The sequence below is a fragment of the Saimiri boliviensis genome, chromosome 17 (assembly GCF_048565385.1).
Source record: "Saimiri boliviensis isolate mSaiBol1 chromosome 17, mSaiBol1.pri, whole genome shotgun sequence".
Taxonomy (NCBI): domain Eukaryota; kingdom Metazoa; phylum Chordata; class Mammalia; order Primates; family Cebidae; genus Saimiri; species Saimiri boliviensis.
Genome location: NC_133465.1, coordinates 23,659,426 through 23,678,798, shown reverse-complemented (window position 1 = coordinate 23,678,798; position 19,373 = coordinate 23,659,426). Strand labels below are relative to the sequence as shown.

The 19,373-nt window shown below is 48.3% G+C and overlaps 1 protein-coding gene and 1 non-coding gene across 2 annotated transcripts in view; both read left to right on the top strand.

Annotated features, from left to right (window-relative positions):
- The window catches only part of ITGAE (integrin subunit alpha E), an 87,843-nt gene that overhangs the window by 5,923 nt on the left and 62,547 nt on the right, over nt 1-19,373 (top strand). Inside the window, exon 2 of the mRNA XM_074388365.1 lies at nt 13,655-13,775. Coding sequence (XP_074244466.1) covers nt 13,655-13,775 — 121 coding nt within the window. The remainder of the gene's footprint in view (nt 1-13,654; nt 13,776-19,373) is intronic.
- On the top strand, nt 5,682-5,785 carry LOC120366973 (U6 spliceosomal RNA). The gene has a single exon (XR_005581484.1). It is a non-coding gene; the product is annotated as a U6 spliceosomal RNA (small nuclear RNA).

Genomic DNA, 19,373 nt, shown 5'->3' with positions numbered 1-19,373 from the left:
TGCATTTGCACGATCTCAGCTCACTGCAACCTCCACCTCCCAGGTTCAAGCGATTCTCCTGCCTCAGGCTCCTGAGTAGCTTGGGACTGCAGGTGTGCACCACCACGCTCAGCTAATTTTGTATTTTTAGTAGAGAAGGGGTTTCACCATGTTGGCCAAGCTAGTCTCGAACTCCCAACCTCAGGTGATCCACCTGCCTCGGCCTCCCAAAGTGCTGGGATTACAGGCGTGAGCCACCGCACCCGGCCTTCCAATCCTGCCTTTCAGTTACACAGACGGTGAAAACGGGGGAAGAAGGTGCCCACTCACCGCTTGGAACATGTTGGCAGTCCGCACGTTTTTGGTCTCCTTCAGGCAGTTTGCTGACCTGTTTTTCCCCAGCCTGGCTGACCAAGCAGCACACGGCTCAATATGACGTGGGCCCAGGGGCTGGAGCCCAGACTCCCTGTGCCTCTGCTCTGGATTCACGGGGGAGCAGAAGGAACAGTACAGCCGTCTTCCCTGCCTGGGGGTCTTGGCCTGGAACCTTTGAGTCTGTGTCATTGCAAGCAGTGACCCTCCCAGCACCTACCAAGTGTAGGCCATTGTGCCAGGCACGGAGATAATGTGCAATCGAGGCAGGTGCCGTGCGTGCCCTCATGGGGCTCACTGGTGGCAGGGGCCAGTCACAGACAATAAGGAAGCAGGGGAGGCTGAGCACAGTGCCTCACGCCTGTAATCCCAGCACTTTCGGAGGTCAGGACTGGAGGATCACATGAGCCCAGGAGTTTGAGTCCAGCCTGGGCAACATAGCAAGACTCCTGTCTGTACAAAAAAATATATATATTTTTTTAAAGTGAGGATGAAGAGGAAGCCAGGCTGAGGGCAGAGGACTCCAGGCAAGGGCAGGATTCTGTACAAATGTATACTCGGGGGATCAGGAAGGGCTCCAGTGCTCCCGTCAGATTCTCAATGGGGGCCAGGCGTGGTGGCTAGCGCATGTAATCCCAGCTACTCAGGAGGCTGAAGCAGGAGAATCGCCTGGACTGGGAGGTGGAGGTTTCGGTGAGCCAAGATCATGCCACTGCACTTCAGCCTGGGTGACAGAAACTCCATCTCAAAAAAAAAAAAAAAAAAAAATTCTCGGGCCGGGCGCGGTGGCTCACACCTGTAATCCCAGCACTTTGGGAGGCCGAGGCAGGTGGATCACGAGGTCAAGAGATCGAGACCATCCCGGTCAACATGGTGAAACCCCATCTCTACTAAAAATACAAAAAATTAGCTGGACATGGTGGCGTGTGCCTGTAATCCCAGCTACTCAGGAGGCTGAGGCAGGAGAATTGCCTGAACCCAGGAGGCGGAGGTTGCGGTGTGCCGAGATCGTGCCATTGCACTTCAGCCTGGGTAACAAGAGCGAAACTCCGTCTCAAAAAAAAAAAAAAAAAAAAAAAAAAAAAAAAAAAAAAGAAATTCTCAAAGGGATCCATGACCCCCAGACAAGGAGGAACGTATGGTCTGGTTATGTTTTCTGTGTGCCACGTTGGGGCAGTGGCAGGGAGGACCACAAATGCCAGCTCTAGAAGAGCTGGGCTCTGGGCTGTTCCCTGCGTTCTCACGAAGGACCCTGAGGGACATGTTTTTTTCTGATGTACATAACAGGACTAGCTGTGCTCCCTGGAAGTTTTCTGGTTTTTGAATCTGGGGGACGCTGCATGGCACTGACTGATCTCTGTCATGTTGATATTACCTTCAAGAAAGCTTCATTCATTCATGTGTGCATTTAGTGGACAAGCGATTTTATGAAGCCGAGTGATCGTGTGAACTCTACTGTGAGCCAGTGCTGCGTTCAGAGCCAAAAGCAGGGCCGTGGCAGGTGGTGCTGGCGCGCTGCACCCACACGCTCGCCGCCAACCTCCTTCCTGGCATACCGACCATATCCCCATCTTTGTTTAAACCATCATTTTCCTTCTGTCCTGTTTTGCCTACCCCATTGTTTTAAGTGAGTTTTGTCGTACTGGATTGTGTTTTTTTGTGAATCACTACAAATCATTCTAGGCCAGGCAGAGGTATAAAGAAAAGGGAATAAAATACAGATATCAGGCTGGGTGCAATCAGGCTCTCGCCTGGAATCCCAGCACTTTGGGAGGTCAAGGCAGGCAAATTAACTTGAGGTCAGCATATTGAGACCAGCCTAGCCAACATGGTGAAACCCCAACTCTACTAGAAAGACAAAAATTTGCCGGACCTGGTGGCACATGCCCATAATCCCAGCTATTCAGGAAGCTGAGGCAGGAGAATCGCTTGAACCCGGGACGTAGACGTTGCAATAAGCTGAGATCACACCACTGCACTCCAGAGCAGAGCCAGAGTCCATCTCAATAAATAAACAAATGAAATATAGATCTCTACTTTGTGCCAGACTCAGGGAAATGGACTGGAAATTGAGAGATAAGTCATGCCCATGCTCCTCCTCATCGAGTCTGGAAGGCTGGTTTTTGGATAATAAAATTTTAGGCACGTACACAGGTAAACAAGATAACTATAGTAAACCCAATATGTCCACCAACCAGAGGACACAGTTATCAAGATTTTGTCACATAGGCCAAATTTCTTTTGTGCTCCGTTTTTCGTTTTTGTTGTCAAAGTACTTAAAGCCTGGCTACTCAACATGGGACCTGAGGACCGGCAGCGTCGGCATGATTTGGGAGCTTGTTAGTATAGAATCTCAGCCCCATTCTGATTCATTACCTGCTGAATCAGAATCTGGATTTTAACAAGTGTTTCAGAAACATTATTTTACACCAAACCCCAAATGTTGTGTCATTTCCCTCCCAAAGAACACGGACATCTTCATTTCGAAAGAACATGGAGGCCGGGCGCGGGGGCTCATGCCTGTTATCCCAGCGCTTTGGGAGGCTGAAGTAGGAGGATCGCTGGAGGTCAGGAGTTCAAGACCAGCCTGGCCAACAGGGCAAAACCCCGTCTGTACTAAAAATACAAAAATTAGCCAGGTATGGTGGTGCACACCTGTAGTCCCAGCTACTTGGAAGGCTGAGGCAGGAGAACAGCTTGAACTCAGGAGGCAGAGGTTGCAGTGAGCCGAGATTGCACCACTGCACTCCAGCCTGGGTGACAGAGCAAGACTCTGTCAAAATAATTAATAATAATTTAAAATAAATTTAAAAATAAATTTAAAAGATAAAAAGAACATTTTCTCATTGACCAGGATGATTCGATGACCCTGAAATGCACTTCATAAAGGAAAGGCAAAAATAAAGCCAAAAACTTTTTAATAGTTTTCAGAGCAAGGGAACGGTGACCTTTTTACTTCCATTGGTGGCAAATGAAATGTTTTGCTTTCTTTTTCTTTTCTTTTTTCTCTTTTCTTTTGAGACAGAGTTTTGCTCTTGTTGCCCAGGCTGGGGTGCAATGGTGCAGTATTAACTCATTGCAATCACTGCCGACCGGATTCAAGCGATTCCCCTGCCTCAGCCTCCCAAGTACCTGGGATTACAGGTGCACGCCACCACACCTGGCTGGTTGTTTTTTTTTTTTTTTTTTTTTTTTTCTGTATTTTTAATAGAGACAGGGTATCTTCATATTGATCAGACTGGTCTTGAACTCCCGACCTCAGGTGATCCACCCACCTTGGCCTCCCAAAGTGCTGGGATTATAGGCATGAACCACCATACCCTGCCAAGGATTTTTTTTTTTTTTTTTTTGAGATGGAATCTTGCTCTGTCTCCCAGGCTAGAGTGCAGTGGCGTGATCTTGGCTCACTGCAACCTCTGCCTCTTGGGTTCAAGCAATTCTGCCTCAGCCTCCCCAGTAGCTGGGACTACAGGTGCACACTGCCATGCCCGGCTAATTTTTTGTATTTTTTAAGTAAAGACAGGGTTTTACCATGTTGCCCACTCAGTCAATCTGCCCTCTTTGGCCTCCCAAAGTGCTGGGATTACAGGCATGAGCCACCGTGCCCGGCCTCTTTTTTCTTTTCTTTTGGAGACAGACTCTTGCTTTGTCACTCAGGCTGGAGTGCTGTGGCATAATCAAGGCTCACTGTGCAACTTCCTGGGCTCAAGTGATTCTCCCACCTCAGCCTCCCAGGTAGCTGAGACCACAGGCAGGCACCACTGTACGCAGATAAGTTTTTGATTTTTTTGTAGAAACGGGGTCTCACTGTATTGCCCAGGTTGGTCTGGAACTCCTGGGTGCAAGTGATCCTCCCACTTCAGCCTCCCAAAGTGCTGGAATTATAGGTGTGAGCCACCTTGATTTCTTTTGTTTATATTTTTTTCTCTCTTGTGAATATCTTGAGCTCATGCAAGTTTTATATATTCAGTGTGTTTTATATACTTGTAGTTATTATTTTAAATAATATTAAATATTTTAATTATAATTATTTTTTAATGTAAGCTTTTTAAAAAGTACAACATACAGAAAAACGGACAAGTTTAGATCAGTAAATTTTCTTTTTTTTTTCTTTTTTTAAGATGGGGTTTCACCATGTTGGTCAGGTTGGTGTTGAACTCCCGACCTCAGGTGATCCGCCCACCTTGGCCTCCAAAGTGCTTGGATTACAGGCATGAGCCACCACGCCTGGCCTGATCAGTAAATTTTCATATTAAGTTACACCCATATGAAGAAACAGCACAGGTCAGGTGCGGTGGCTCACACCTGTAATCTCAGCACTTTGAGAAGCCAAGGTTGGGGGATCACCTGAACCTAGGAGTTCAAGACCAACTTGAGCAACACAGGGAAACTTTGCCTCTCAAAAAAAAAAAAAAAAAAAAAAAAAATTAAGTATGGTGGCACAGGCCTGTAGTCCCAGCTACTCGAAAGGCTGAGGTGGGGGCCGGGCGCGGTGGCTCAAGCCTGTAATCCCAGCACTTTGGGAGGCTGAGGCAGGTGGATCACGAGGTCAAGAGATCGAGACCATCCTGGTCAACATGGTGAAACCCCGTCTCTACTAAAAATACAAAAAATTAGCTGGGCATGGTGGCATGTGCCTGTAATCCCAGCTACTCAGGAGGCTGAGGCAGGAGAATTGCCTGAACCCAGGAGGCGGAGGTTGCGGTGAGCCGAGATTACGCCATTGCACTCCAGCCTGGGTAACAAGAGCGAAACTCTGTCTCAAAAAAAAAAGAAAGGCTGAGGTGGGAAAACCACCTGAGCCCAGGAAGTGGAGGCTGCAGTGAGTCGCGACTGCGCCACTGCACTCCAGGCTGGGCAACAGAGTGAGAGCTGGTCTCAAAAAGAAAAACATACAGTGTACAACCTTGAGGGTTAAGAAGTATTTTTTTTTTTTTTAATTTTTTTGAGACGGAGTTTCGCTCTTGTTAACCAGGCTGGAGTGCAATGGCGCGATCTCGGCTCACCGCAACCTCCGCCTCCTGGGTTCAGGCAATTCTCCTGCCTCAGCCTCCTGAGTAGCTGGGATTACAGGCACGTGCCACCATGCCCAGCTAATTTTTTGTATTTTTAGTAGAGACGGGGTTTCACCATGTTGACCAGGACGGTCTCGATCTCTTGACCTTGTGATCCACCCGCCTCGGCCTCCCAAAGTGCTGGGATTACAGGCTTGAGCCACCGCGCCCGGCCAAGAAGTATTTTTTGAACTTTATTAAACTTCAGAGCATCTGTTTATCAAAAAAGATAGTGAAACGGCAAACCACAGAGTAAGAAAATATTTACCAGGCACTGCTCTCTTCTGCAGCACATAACCTAAAATTGGAACGGTACAGAGAGATTAGCATGGCCCCTGCGCAAGGATCACACACAAATTCATGAAGCATTCCATATTTTTGAGAAACGCAAATCAAGACCACGTTGAGATACCACCTCACACCAGTTAGAATGGCGATCATTAAAAAATCTGGAGACAACAGATGCTGGAGAGGATGTGGAGAAAAAGGAACACTTTTACAGTGTTGGTGGGAGTGTAAATTAGTTCAACCATTGTGGAAGACAGTGTGGCGATTCCTCAAGAATAGAATTTCTGGAAACATAAATACCATTTGACCCAGCAATCCCAATACTGGGTATATATCCAAAGGATTATGAATCATTCTATTATAAAGACACATGCACACATGTTCATTGCTGCACTGTTTACAATAGCAAAGACTTGGAACCAACCCAAACACCCATTGATGATAGACTGGACAAGGAAAATGTGGTACATATACACCATGGAATACTATGCAGCCATCAAAAACGATGAGTTCATGTCCTTTGTAGGGACATGGATGAACCTGGAAACCATCATTCTCAGCAAACTGACACAAGAGCAGAAAATCAAACACTGCATGTTCTCACTCATAGGCAGGTGTTGAACAATGAGAACACATGGACACAGGGAGGGGTGCATCACACACTGGGGTCTGCTGGGGTGGATTAGGAGAGGGACAGCGGGGGATAGGGAGTTGGGGAGAGAGAGCATGGGGAGAAATACCAGATATAGGTGACTGGGGGATGGAGGCAGCAAACTACATTGCCATGTATGTACCTATGCAACAATCCTGCATGTTCTGCACATGTACCCCAGAACCCAAAGTGCAATAAACTATATATATGTATATATATAAACAAAATATTTGCAATGCAAACTGATAAAAGATTAATTTCAGAATATGTAAAGAATTTCCACAAACCGGCCACGCGCGGTGGCTCATGCCTGTAATCCCAGCACTTTGGGAGGCCGAGGCGGGTGGATCATGAGGTCAAGAGATCGAGACCATCCTGGTCAACATGGTGAAACCCCATCTCTACTAAAAATACAAAAAATTAGCTGGGCATGGTGGTGCGTGCCTGTAATCCCAGCTACTCAGGAGGCTGAGGCAGGAGAATTGCCTGAACCCAGGAGGCGGAGGTTGCGGTGAGCCGAGATTACGCCATTGCACTCCAGCCTGGGTAACAAGAGCGAAACTCCGTCTCAAAAAAAAAAGAATTTCCACAAACCAATAAGAAAAAGACATGCCTGCAAATAGAAAAGGACATTTCGGCTGGGCACGTGGCTCACACCTGTAATCCCAGCACTTTGGGAGGCCGAGGCAAGTGGATCACATGAGGTCAGGAGTTCAAGACCAGCCTGGCCAACATGGCGAAACCCTGTCTCTACTAAAAACACAAAAATTAGCCAGGCATGGTGACAGAGTGCCTATAGTCCCAGCGACGTGGGAGGCTGAGGCAGGAGAATTGTTTTAATTCCAGTATGGTCAGAGAACATATTTTGAGTTATTTCAATCCATTGATATTTATTGAGGTTTTCTTTGCGATCTAGCATATGGTCAATTTTGGTAGATGTTTCACATGTGCTTGAAAAGGGTTTCTTTTTCCACTGTTGGGTACAGAGTTCTGTCTGTCAGGTCAAGTTTCCTGATGGTGTCGTTCATATATTCTCCAACCTTGCTGATTTTTTGGTCTGCTTTTAGAGCTAACAGGAAAGGTTTGTTAAAGGGTTATTCTCCCACTTTCATTGTGGCGTTTTGTATTTTTCCTTTTAATTCAGTCAACTTTTGCTTTCATATTTTGAAATGATGTTATTGAATACATACAGGTTTAAAATTGTCACATCTTCCTACTGAATCAAAAACAACATATTTGTGTGGATGTATTTTTTTTTCTTCCTTATACAAAGGCTAGTATCATTTACAAACCTCTCCTTCATGGAATGCTTTTTATTTCTTCATGAAACCTCTACTGCTAAATAAACAATCATTAATTTGAAAAAAATATTTGCACTAATTCCAATTAAAAAATTGGCTGGGTGTGGTGGGTGTGGTGGCCTGTAATCCAAGCATTTTGGAGGCCAAGTCGGGAGAATCACCTGAGGTCAGGAGTTCAAGACCAGCCTGACCAACATGGCGAAACCCCATCTTAAAAAATAAAAAATTATAATGCATTCCACCCAACCGAAGATACTCAAATGATTTTCACTCTTAGGAAAATGTATTAATTGACCAATTAAACAAGTTTAGATAAATAAAAATAACATTTTGAACATAAAAATAAAATTTCCATATACAATTTATTATATCAATGGTTTATTGGCCTCATTAAAAAAAAAACAAGACAAGATTTGAGTGGGGACTAGGCACAGTGGCTCACACCTGTCATGACAGCACTTTGGGAGGCCGAGGAGGGCAGATCACTTGAGGTCAGGAGTTTGAGACCAGCCTGGCCAGCATGGTGAAACCCCGTCTCTACTAAAAATACAAAGAATTAGCTGGGCATAGTGGCAGATGCCTGTAATCACAGCTACTCAGGAGGCTGAGGCAAGAGAATTGCCTGAACCCAGGAGGCGGAGCCAAGATCACACCACCGCACTCCAGCCCTGGTGACAGAGTGAGACTCCAACTCAAAGAAAAAAAAAAAAAAGTTACAGAGGAACACCTTGAGGACAAAATAAATACTGAACCCAAAAGCACTTCCAAATATATGGAAATAGTCAGTGCACTCATACAATTTCAGAATCATAGACCATTCAGCCCTCTGAACGACATACATTTGCAAAGGCAGGCACTTGGGATTTATCCAAACATGGCATGCAATGCAGTTTAGTTCCATGTGATATTGTTGGACTAGAAACTGTTATTTAGTAAGTAAATCGGTGAGTGTGTCTTCTCCTGAGAGCGTGATGTCATATTTACTTAGCGTATTTAGAGACGAAAGTCACTAAACCAAAAAAGGAGTGTTGCCAAGAAGTGGTACAGCTTTTTAAGAGTGTTTGTGGCAAAAGTCGTTACCTGAACAGTAATTGAACAGATAAGTCTGTAAATTGGACTTCACCTTGCTTTTTTCCCATGGAAACCATACATTAGAGGCCAGGTGCAGTGGCTCACACCTGTAATCCCAGCACTTTGGGAGGCCGAGGTAGGTGGATCACCTGAGGTCAGGAGTTTGAGACCAGCCCGGCCAACATGGTGAAAACCTGTCTGTACTAAAAATACAAAAATTAGCTGGACGTGGTGGCAGGTGCCTGTAATCTCAGCTACTTGGGAGGCTGAGGCAGGAGAATCATTTGCCTGGAGATCCCAGGAGGAGGAGGTTGCAGTGAGCCGAGATCACGCCTTTGTACTCCAGCTTGGGTGACAAGAGCAAAAGTCTGCCTACACACACACACACACACGCACACGCACACACACACGCACACACACACACACGCGCACACAAACGCACACACACACACACACACACACAGAGTTTTAAGCAATGAGGTGGCATGATCAGACAATGTTTGTTTTTTTTTTTTGAGGCAGTCTCACCCAGGCTGGAATTCAGTGGCATGATCTCACTGCAACCTCCACCTCCTGGGTTCAAGCAATTCTCCCACATCAGCCTCCTGAATAGCTGGTATAACAGGCACTTGCCACCATGCCTGGCTAATTTTTGTATTTTTTGTAGAGATGGGATTTCACCATATTGGTCAGGCTGGTCTCGAACTCCTGACCTCACTCAGGTGATCCACCCGCCTCAGCCTCCCAAAATGCAAGGATTGCAGTCGTGAGCCACCACACCTGGCCGAGACAAGTCTTGAAAGAGAAAGGGCAGGAGACTAACATGGTCCAGCAAAAGACGAAGAGGTCAGTGGGGCAGAACCAAGTCCTGACAGAGGCCAAATGCACATAGAATTCAGAGGAGGAGAAAGGCGGTGTCTGAAAACTGTGGGGGTAAGGTGAGCTGCTCAACAAATAATGATGAGACAGTTTCAACCAGGGGAAAAAAAGTGAATTCATATCTCTGTTTCACTCCATATGTAAAAATAAAATCCAGATGGACCAAAGATTAAACATAAGTGAAAGAAGAAAAACAATATTGAAGGAAACATGAGTGAATTAAAAGAAATAACCAGGCAGGGCGCCGTGGCTCACGCCTGTAATCCCAGAACTTTGGGAGGCCGAGGCAGGTGGATAAGGAGGTCAAGAGATGGAGACCACCCTGGCCAACATGGTGAAACCCCGTCTCTACTAAAAAATACAAAAATCAGCTGGGTGTAGTGACGCGTGCCTGCAGTCCCAGCTACTCGGGAGGCTGAGGCAGGAGAATCACTTGAACCTGGGAGGCAGAGATGGCAGTGAGCCAAAGATCACGCCACTGCACTCCAGCCTGGCGACAGAGTGAGACTCCATTTCAAACAAAAACAAAAACAACAAAAAAAGAGAAATAACCTGGAGGAGGATGACACAAAGCTGACATCATAAAGGAAAAATAATTTGACTACATCAAAAAATGTAGATGTGGGGAAAATAGCACATGCAGGGCGAAGGACCAGCTGCGGGGGAGGCAGGCTCTTCAGCACGCGCCAGCTCTCCGGGGTGGAGGAAAGCGCTCACAATAAATAAGAAAAGAATATCTCTTCGGCCGGGCGCAGTGGCTCAGGCCTGTAATCCCAGCACTTTGGGAGGCTGAGGCGGGTGGATCACGAGGTCAAGTGATCGAGACCATCCCGGCCAACACGGTGAAACCGCGTGTCTACTAAAATACAAAAATTAGCTGGGCATGGTGGCGTGTGTCTGTAGTCCCAGCTACTCGGGAAGCTGAAGCAGGAGAATTGCTTGAACCCAGGAGGTGGAGGTTGCGGTGAGCCGAGATTGCACCACTGCACTCCAGCCTGGCTCCTGGTGACAGAGCGAGACTCTGTCCCAAAAAAAAAGAAAAAAGAAAAAAGAAAAGAGTATCTTTTCATAAAAATGAATAATAGATATGAGTAGGCAGTAAACAAAAGAGGCTTGACCTCACTCATGATTTAAAAATCGTTTTGGGGGCTGAGCTTGGTGGCTCACGCCTATAATCCCAGCACTCTGGGAGGCTAAGATGGAAGATTACTTGACCCAGGAGTTCAAGACCAGCCTGGGAAACACAGTGAGACATCATCTCTATAATTTTTTTTTTTTTTTTTTTTTTAATTAGCCAGGACTTGGCTGGGCTTGGTGTCTTACACCGGTAATCCCAGCACTTTGGGAGGCTGAGGCAGGCGGATCATGAGATCACGAGTTCGTAACCAGCCTAACCAACATGGTGAAACCTTGTTTCTACTAAAAATACAAAAATTAGCTTGGCATGGTAGCGCACGCCTATAACCTCAGGAGGCTGAGGCAGAATTGCCTGGACCTGGGAGGCGGAGGTTGCAGTGAGCTGAGATCTCACCACTGCACTCCAGCCTGAGAGACAGAGTGAGACCTTATCTCAATCAAACAAAAACTGAAAAATAATTTTGAAACAAGATGATGAGATATTCTTAAGGATGAAAATATCTGCATGGTCAGTCCAGGCAACACTGTGTGTGGGGAAATAACTCTTCCCCCATGCTGCTGCTGGAGTGTGAATTGGCAGAAACCCTTTGGGAAGTAATCTATCATCATCTATTTTTCCCCAAAACATTTTAAATTTTTGAGGTCAGGAGTTAGAGACCAGCCTGGCCAACGTGGCAAAACCTCATCTCTATTAAAAATACAAAAAGTTAGCCGGGTATGGTGGCCGGCACCTGTAATCCCAGCTGTGTGTGGGAGACTGAGACAGAGAATCTCTTGAACCTAGGAGGTAGAGGTTGTAGTGAGCCAAGATCGCACCACTGCACTCCAGCCTGGGCAACAGAGTGAGGCCCCATCTCAAAAAAAAAAAAAAAAAAAAAAAAAAGAAATAAATAAAAATAAATTGCAGACGTTAAGTGTAATTCAACTCTAAACATTTCAGCATACGTATCAACAAGATGTGTTTGTGTTTCTTTTTTAAGGTAATATTTACATACAGTGACATGCGCAGATTCTAAGCAGACCACTCAGGTACCTGACCCAGGTACACCTTTGTAATTCAAACACCTGTCAAGATGCAGAATATTTTGGCCGGGCATGGTGGCTCACGCCTGTAATCCAAGCACTTTGGAGGCCAAGGTGGGCGGGTCACCTGAGGTTGGGAGTTCAAGACCAGCCTGACCAACATGGTGAAACCCCATCTTAAAAAAAAAAAAAAGATATAGAATATTTTCATTATCCCAGAAAGTTCCTTCTAGTCCTTTCCTAGTTAGTCCCATCCTCTGAAGCAAACTTTTTTTTTTTTTGAGACGGAGTTTCACTCTTGTTGCCCAGGCTGGAGTGCAATGGCACATTCCCGGCTCACCGCAACCTCCACCTCCCGGGTTCAAGCAATTCTCTTGTTTCAGCCTCCCAAGTAGCTGGGATTACAGGCATGTGCCATCACGCCTGGCTAATTTTTTGTATTTTTAGTAGAGGCAGGGTTTTACCATGTTGGCCAGGATGGTCTCAATCTCTTGACCTCGTGATCCACCTGTCTCGGCCTCCCAAAGTGCTGGGATTACAGGTGTGAGCCACCACGCCCGGCGCAAATTTTTTTATTATAGATTAGTGTTGCTGGTTCTAGACCCTCATATAAATGGAGTTATACAATAGATGTCTTTCATGTAAGGTTTCTGTCACTCAGCATAATAATTGTTGTTGTTGTTGTTTTGAGATGGAGTCTGGCTGTCGCCTGGGCTGGAGTGCAGTGGCACAATCTTGGTTCACTGCAACTTCCACCTCCCAGGTTCAAGTGATTCTCCTGTACCAGCCTCCCAAGTAGCTGGGTTTACAGGCGCGAGCCACCACTATGCCGGGCTAATTTTTGTATTTGTAATAGAGACAGGGTTTCACACTGTTGGGCAGGCTAGTCCCGAACTCCTGACCTCAAGTGATCTGCCTGCCTCAGCCTCCCAAAGTGCTGGGATGACAGGCATGAGCCACTGTGCCTGGCCAGCATAATGGTTTTTGAGATTCATCACGTTGCCATATATCTGTTCATTGCTCTTCACTCCTGAGTGGTATTCTATTGTAGGAATACACCACAGCTGGCTCTTCCATTCTGTTGACGGTCATTTGGATTGTTCGCAGTTTGGGGCTATTCTGAATAAAGCTGGTAGAAGACATTCTTGTGCAGGTAGTTTTGGGGACACATGTTTTCTCCTGGGGTCACTTGGAGGGGTACCTAGAACACAGGCGGGCCTTCTTCCTGGGGCTGATCATCTACTATAACTTTGGTGCAAGACACAGTGATGTGAGTCTGCACTGCGTGCCAGGTGTGGACATGACAGTGAGGGGTGTGAGGAGGCGGGAAGTGCTTCTTTGAGGAGAGGGAGCTAGGGAAGGCTTCTTGGAGCGGTGGGGGGGCGGGTGGGGGGAGCGCTCTAGTACTGGCACAGCTGGGTTGAGCACGAGGATCAGAGGCTCTGGTCAGATGCACCTGTGCCCACTCTCCCTCTCACACGCACAGAACGATCCTCGGGAATCTCACTTTTCTCAGCTGAAAAACAGGGTTAATGACACCACAGGATTGGTGGAATAATGAGAGTAAAAACCCTCTTTCGGCCGGGCGTGGTGGCTCATTTTGGGAGGCTGAGGCGGGCGGATCACCTGAGGTGGGAAGTTCGAGACCAGCCTGGCCAACATGGTGAAACCCCGTCTCTACTACTAAACATACAAAATTAGCCGGGTGTGGTGGAACGTGCCTGTAATCCCAGCTACTCGGGAGGCTGAGGCAGGAGAATTGCTTGAACCCAGGAGGCAGAGGTTGCGGTGAGCCGAGATCGTGCCATTGCACTCCAGCCTGGGCAACAAGAGCGAAACTCCGTCTCAAAAACAAACAAAAAGTCCTCTTTCATGAAATGCTGCTCTTTTCCCCACAGGCCTGGCCCCGCTGGCTGCCTTCAATGTGGATGTGACCCGGCCCTGGCTCACAGCCGAGGGAGGTGTCCCTTTTGTGCTCAGCTCTCTCCTGCACCAAGACCCCAGCACCAACCAGACCTGGTAAGTGGGGCCGGTGGGCAGGAGGCCTTCAGACTGAAGGGCTTCCAGGGAGCCTGAGATGGGCCCAGAGTCGGCCATGACATCCCACCCTTAGGCGGGAGAGGAACTCCTTTCTCTTCAGAAGCGCTTGCAGGAGAAAGAGAGAAGGCATGAGAGAGGTGGTGGGCATCGAACCCCAGCCCCACACCTCATTGGACCTCTCCCTGCTCCAATGCTTAGGGAGAGGCTGGACTTAAAAACAATTTTTAAATAGAGCATATTAGGGCTCTTTTATTCCTTATAGAAGTAACACATGTTCGATATAGAACATTTGAAAACAAACATAAAAAAGAAAAAACTGGGCGGGGCACCGTGGCTCACGCCTGTAATCCCAACGCTTTGGGAGACTGAAGCCAGAGGATCACTTGAGGCCAGGAGTTCAAGATCAACCTGGGCAACATAGTGAGACCCCCCAACTCTAAAAAATTAAGTAAAAATTATCTGAATGTGGTGCTGCCTGCCTGTAGTCCCACCTACTCAGGAGGCTGAGGCAGGAGGACCACTTGGACCCAGGAGGTAGAGGCTGTAGGGAGCCATGATTGCACCACTGCACTCCAGCCTGTCTCCAAAACACCCTGAAACTCTGCGGCACAAGAGTGCGGCGGTTGGGAGGCGGGCTGTGGTTCTGGCGGTCACAGTCCCCTACGGCTTCGCTGTGTATCTGCTGTGCAGCCTCAGCAAGGTGCTCGGCCCCGAGCCTCAGCTTCTCTCCACAATCAGCCTGGATATTACCTGTTTCACAGAATGGTGGTAACTCATGCAAAGGGCTTAGCACCATTTCCAGCCACATGAATGCTCACTAAACCTTATATTTTAAAAATATCATCTGTGTCTACCTGTGCGATAAGCAAAACATAAAATCTGCCAACGCTGCTGGTAGGGTTGTGGTGACATGGGAACGTGTGGAGGGTGAACTGGCATCACCACCTCGGAGAGCAGTTTTGCCACATCTGGTCAAGCTGAGGACGCGTGTGGCCCCTGCCAATTCCACTCCCAGGTCCCAACTCTAGAGAAATTCTCAGACACATATAAAGATGTCTGTGGCAGCATGGCCTGGAATCATGAAAGACTGACAATATTCCTCATTAGGACAACGCAAAAAATACTGATGTGACTCATATAAGGCAATACTAAAACCAGATGCCCTGGATGAAGCCAGTGCAGTGGCTGTTAGCCCGGAGCAGTCTAGAACATACTGTGAGATGAAAAGCCCGAGGTGCAGAATGAAATATACAGTGGTCGGCGGGGGCAGCGGCTCACCTGTAATCCCAGCACTTTGGGAGGTCAAGGTGGGAGGATCACAGGAGGCCAGGAGTTCAAGACCAGCCTGGGTAGCATAGTGAAACCCTGTCTACAAAAAATATAAATAAAATCAGCCAGACATGGTGGCTCAAGTCTGTAGTCCGTCCCAGCTGCTTGGGAGGCTGAGGTGAGAGAACTGCTTGAGCCCTGGGTGGGGGTCGAGGCTGCCGTGAGCTGTGATTGTGTCACTGGACTTCAGCCTGGGTGACAGAGTGAGACCCTGTCTCAAAAAAAAAAAAAAAAGAAGTAAACTATGCATTCCCTCAGATGGTGATAGTGGCTGTGCGCGGATGTAGGTGTATGCCTGTAGTTAGAAGCTCTGGGGCTGGAGGCCGAGGTTGCGGTGAGCCGAGATTGCGCCGTTGCACTCCAGCCTGGGTAACGAGAGTGAAACTCCGTCTCAAAAAAAAGCTCTGGGGTAAAGGGTCATGAGATCTGAGGCTCATTTTTTTTTTTTAGATGGAGTTTCCTTCTGCCACCAGGCTGGAGTGCAGCACTGCTATCTCGGCTCACTGCAACCTCCACCTCCCAGGTTCAAGTGATTCTCCTTCCTCAGCCTCCCAAGTAGTGGGACTACAGGCACCTGCTACCACACCCAGCTAATTTTTGTATTTTTAGTAGAGATGGGGTTTCACCATGTTGGCCAGGCTGGTCTCGAACTCCTGACCTCAGGTGATCCAGCTGCCTCGGCCTCCCACAGTGCTGGGGTGACAGGTGTGAGCCACCGCGCCCGGCCCAAGATGACTTCTAGAGTTGCGTTGTTTTAAAGCCAGATCTGCTCAAGGTTTACGTCTCACATATTGCTGTTACGTCTCTGTCGTTGATTTCAATCCAAGGCGGTCGTTTCTCCCCCACTTTTTTCTGGATGGTCGTAGGGCTTTTCCTGTGCCCTACAGTATTGTCCCACTGAGCCAGGCGCAGACCCAGCCTAGGCTGGTTACCTCCTCGTCCCACCCAGCCCACCCAATTGCTTTGCTTCTGGCCAGTGGTCAACGCTTTCCTTCATACCCAGCACACAGCGGGGCAAGTGAGCCCAGGGTCCAAATAGGCAACAGCTCTGGCACTGGGGCACAGCCAGATGAGGCTCCTGGCTACGCAGAGCAGGAGCTCTGCTTGGTAGAGAATCAGTGGGCAGTGGCGGCACCTGATGCGCCTCAGAGGTCCTGGGACTTGGGCCATGACCCCGACAGCTAGCCAGGCAGACTTGGACCCTGTGATACCATGAAGTGTATATTTGGTATTTCAAGACTGAATATATATTTTACCATGTAACAGATAAAAATATATTTGGTCTCAAAATAAATATTTGGTCCCATTTTCTGGCATACACTCCTAAAATCTTTGGAATCTCCAAGGTAATAAATGTGTATTTCTTTTTTTTTTTTTTTTTTTTTTTTTTGAGACGGAGTTTCGCTCTTCTTACCCAGGCTGGAGTGCAATGGCACGATCTCGGCTCACCGCAACCTCCGCCTCTCGGGTTCAGGCAATTCTCCTGCCTCAGCCTCCCGAGTAGCTGGGATTACAGGCATGCGCCATCATGCCCAGCTAATTTTTTGTATTTTTAGTAGAGATGAGGTTTCACCATGTTGACTGGGATGGTTTCGATCTCTTGACCTCATGATCCACCTGCCTCAGCCTCCCAAAGTGCTGGGATTACAGGTGTGAGCCACCGCGCCCGGCAATAAATGTGTCTTTCTTTGCAAATGAGTTGATGGGTGACTGGCTGCTCCCAGGTAGCTGCACCCCCATCTTTCAGGAGTGGGGAGGGGCTGAAGGTTAAGTTGGTCACCAGTGGCCAATGACTTCATCAATCATGCCTATGTAAAGAAGTTCCCATAAAAACTCAAAAGGACAGGGTTTGGGGGGCTTCTGGGCAACAGAGCACGTAGAAGTTCCTTGACGGTGGTGCCAGAAGAGAGTGGAAGCTTTGCCCCCACCCCCACTTTGCCTTATGCATCACCTCATCTGTATCCTTTATAATATCCTTTAAAAAAAAAAAAAAGTAGTCTCACTCTTGTTGCCCAGGCTGGAGTGCAATGGCACAATCTTGGCTCACTGCAACCTCCGCCTCCCAGGTTCAAGCGATTCTCCTGCCTTAGCCTCCCAAGTAGCTGGGACTACAGGCACACGCCACCACCCCCAGCTAATTTTTGTATTTTTAGTAGAGATGCAGTATCACCATTTTGGACAGGCTGGTCTCCAACTCCTGAACTCATGATCTGCCCACCAACATGGTGAAACCCCGTCTCTCCTAAAAATACCAAAAAACTAGCCGAGTGTGGTGATGGACACCTGTAATACCAGCTACTTGGGAAAGGCAGAATCGCCTGAACCCGGAAGGCAGAGGTTGCAGTGAGCCAAGACTGTACCAGTGCACTCTGGCCTGGGCAACAAGAATGAAACTCTATATCAAAAAAAAAAAAAAAAAAAAAAAAAAAAGAGGCTGGGTGCGGTGGCTCACGCTTGTAATCCTAGCACTTTGGGAGGCCAAGGTGGGTGGATCATGAGGTCAAGAGATCGAGACCATCCTGGCCAACATGGTGAAACCCCATATCTACTAAAAAATACAAAAATTAGCTGGGCGTGGTGGCGTGTGCCTGTAGTTCCAGCTACTCGGGAGGCTGAGGCAGGAGAATCACTTGAACCAGGGAGGTAGAGGTTGCAGTGAGCCAAGATTGCGCCACTGCACTCCAGTCCAACGACAGAGTGAGACTCTGTCTCAAAACAAAGGAAAGGAAATAAGAATGCACACCTCATAAGCAAGCGGCTCAGCGAGTGTACGCAGAGTGAAGCGCCACGTAAGCAGCGTGCAGATCAAGGGCGCGTGAGCCGCCTGGCCTGAGCCTCCTTATCTAAGCCCCGCACCTGCTTCCAGACGCATCTGCTACCAAGAGTGACCCCCTGCGGACTCTCATCTCCCTGGCTTAGTCTCTCCTGGTTCTGAATGTAATAGAAACGAAGCAGAGAGTGTGTGTGCTGCTATGGCAGGCTCCGCTCACTCCGGGTAAGGCCTGTGAATTTCATCCATCACGTTGCCTGAGGTGGTACTTCTGGCTCCCGTGGTTTTCCATTGTGTGAACAGCACTGATGACTGGCATTTGGGCAGTGTCCTTGGGCTGTGAGGAACAGCACTGATGTGAGCCTCCTTGGAGTCTTGATCTATTGCCAGGCTGGAGTGCAGCGGTTCGATCTCAGCTCACTGCCACCTCCACCTCCCGGGTTCAAGCGATTCTCGAGCCTCAGCCTCCGGAGTAGCTGGAAATACGCCACCACACCCAGCTAGGGTTTGTATTTTTAGTAGAGACGGGCATTTCACCACGTTGGTAATGATGGTCTCGATCTCTTGACCTTATGATCCGCCCGCCTTGGCCTCCCAAAGTGCTGGGATTATAGGTGCACACCACCACACCCAGCATCCTTTTTCTTTTTCTTTTTTAAAGACGAGGTTTCACCATGTTGGTCAGGCTGGTCTTGAACTCCTGACCTCAGGTGATCCGCCCGTCTTGGCTTCCAAAGCGCTGGGATTACAGGCGCTCGCCACCACACCCAGCATCTTTGTTCTTTTTTTACCCCTTAGAGTTGATCCCAAAGAATGTACTCGTTTTGGGGGAGGGCGTGTGTGCTCAGGAGGGGAATTGCTGGGTCAAGAGTTGTGCAGTGGGTTCCGCATTCCGTTTTCCAAACTGTTGACGGTGTGTGAGCAGGTTTCAGAGTTAGCTGTAACTGTCTCCTAGCCTGTTCCCTCCTACACCTCAGCCCCAGGTCCCACCAACTTTCACATCCCCTCCCTCAGAAGCCTAAAGGCCACGGTGCAGGTGCAGCGGGGAGTGTGAAGCCAGGGGCACAGAGGGCTCCGAGTCCACCAGGGGTCGGGGAGGGCCCAGCGGTGCTTCCTGAACAGCAAACCTCCCTGAACACCTTCCGAAGCAGTGAGGGGCTTCCATGTTTGAACGTGCTGGTGGGGAGGATGTGGTGGGACGCACTTCTGGGTTCCTGCCGCAGACGGAGGGCTGAGACCTCGGGCCTGCTGCACGGGACAGGAAGTGCACGGGCTGGCCGCCCAGGCCTGAGAAAGAGGAAGGGGCCAGGGGCGCCCACACCTGCCTCTCACTCCCTCACATGGTCTGTCCTAAAATATAAGAGGCCTGCACTGGAGCATCATGGGTGTTGGCTGCCACAGAAGGTATCGGAGGGACAGACAGCAGACACAGAAATAGACCCCGAGGGCCGGGCGTGGTGGCTCATGCCTATAATCCC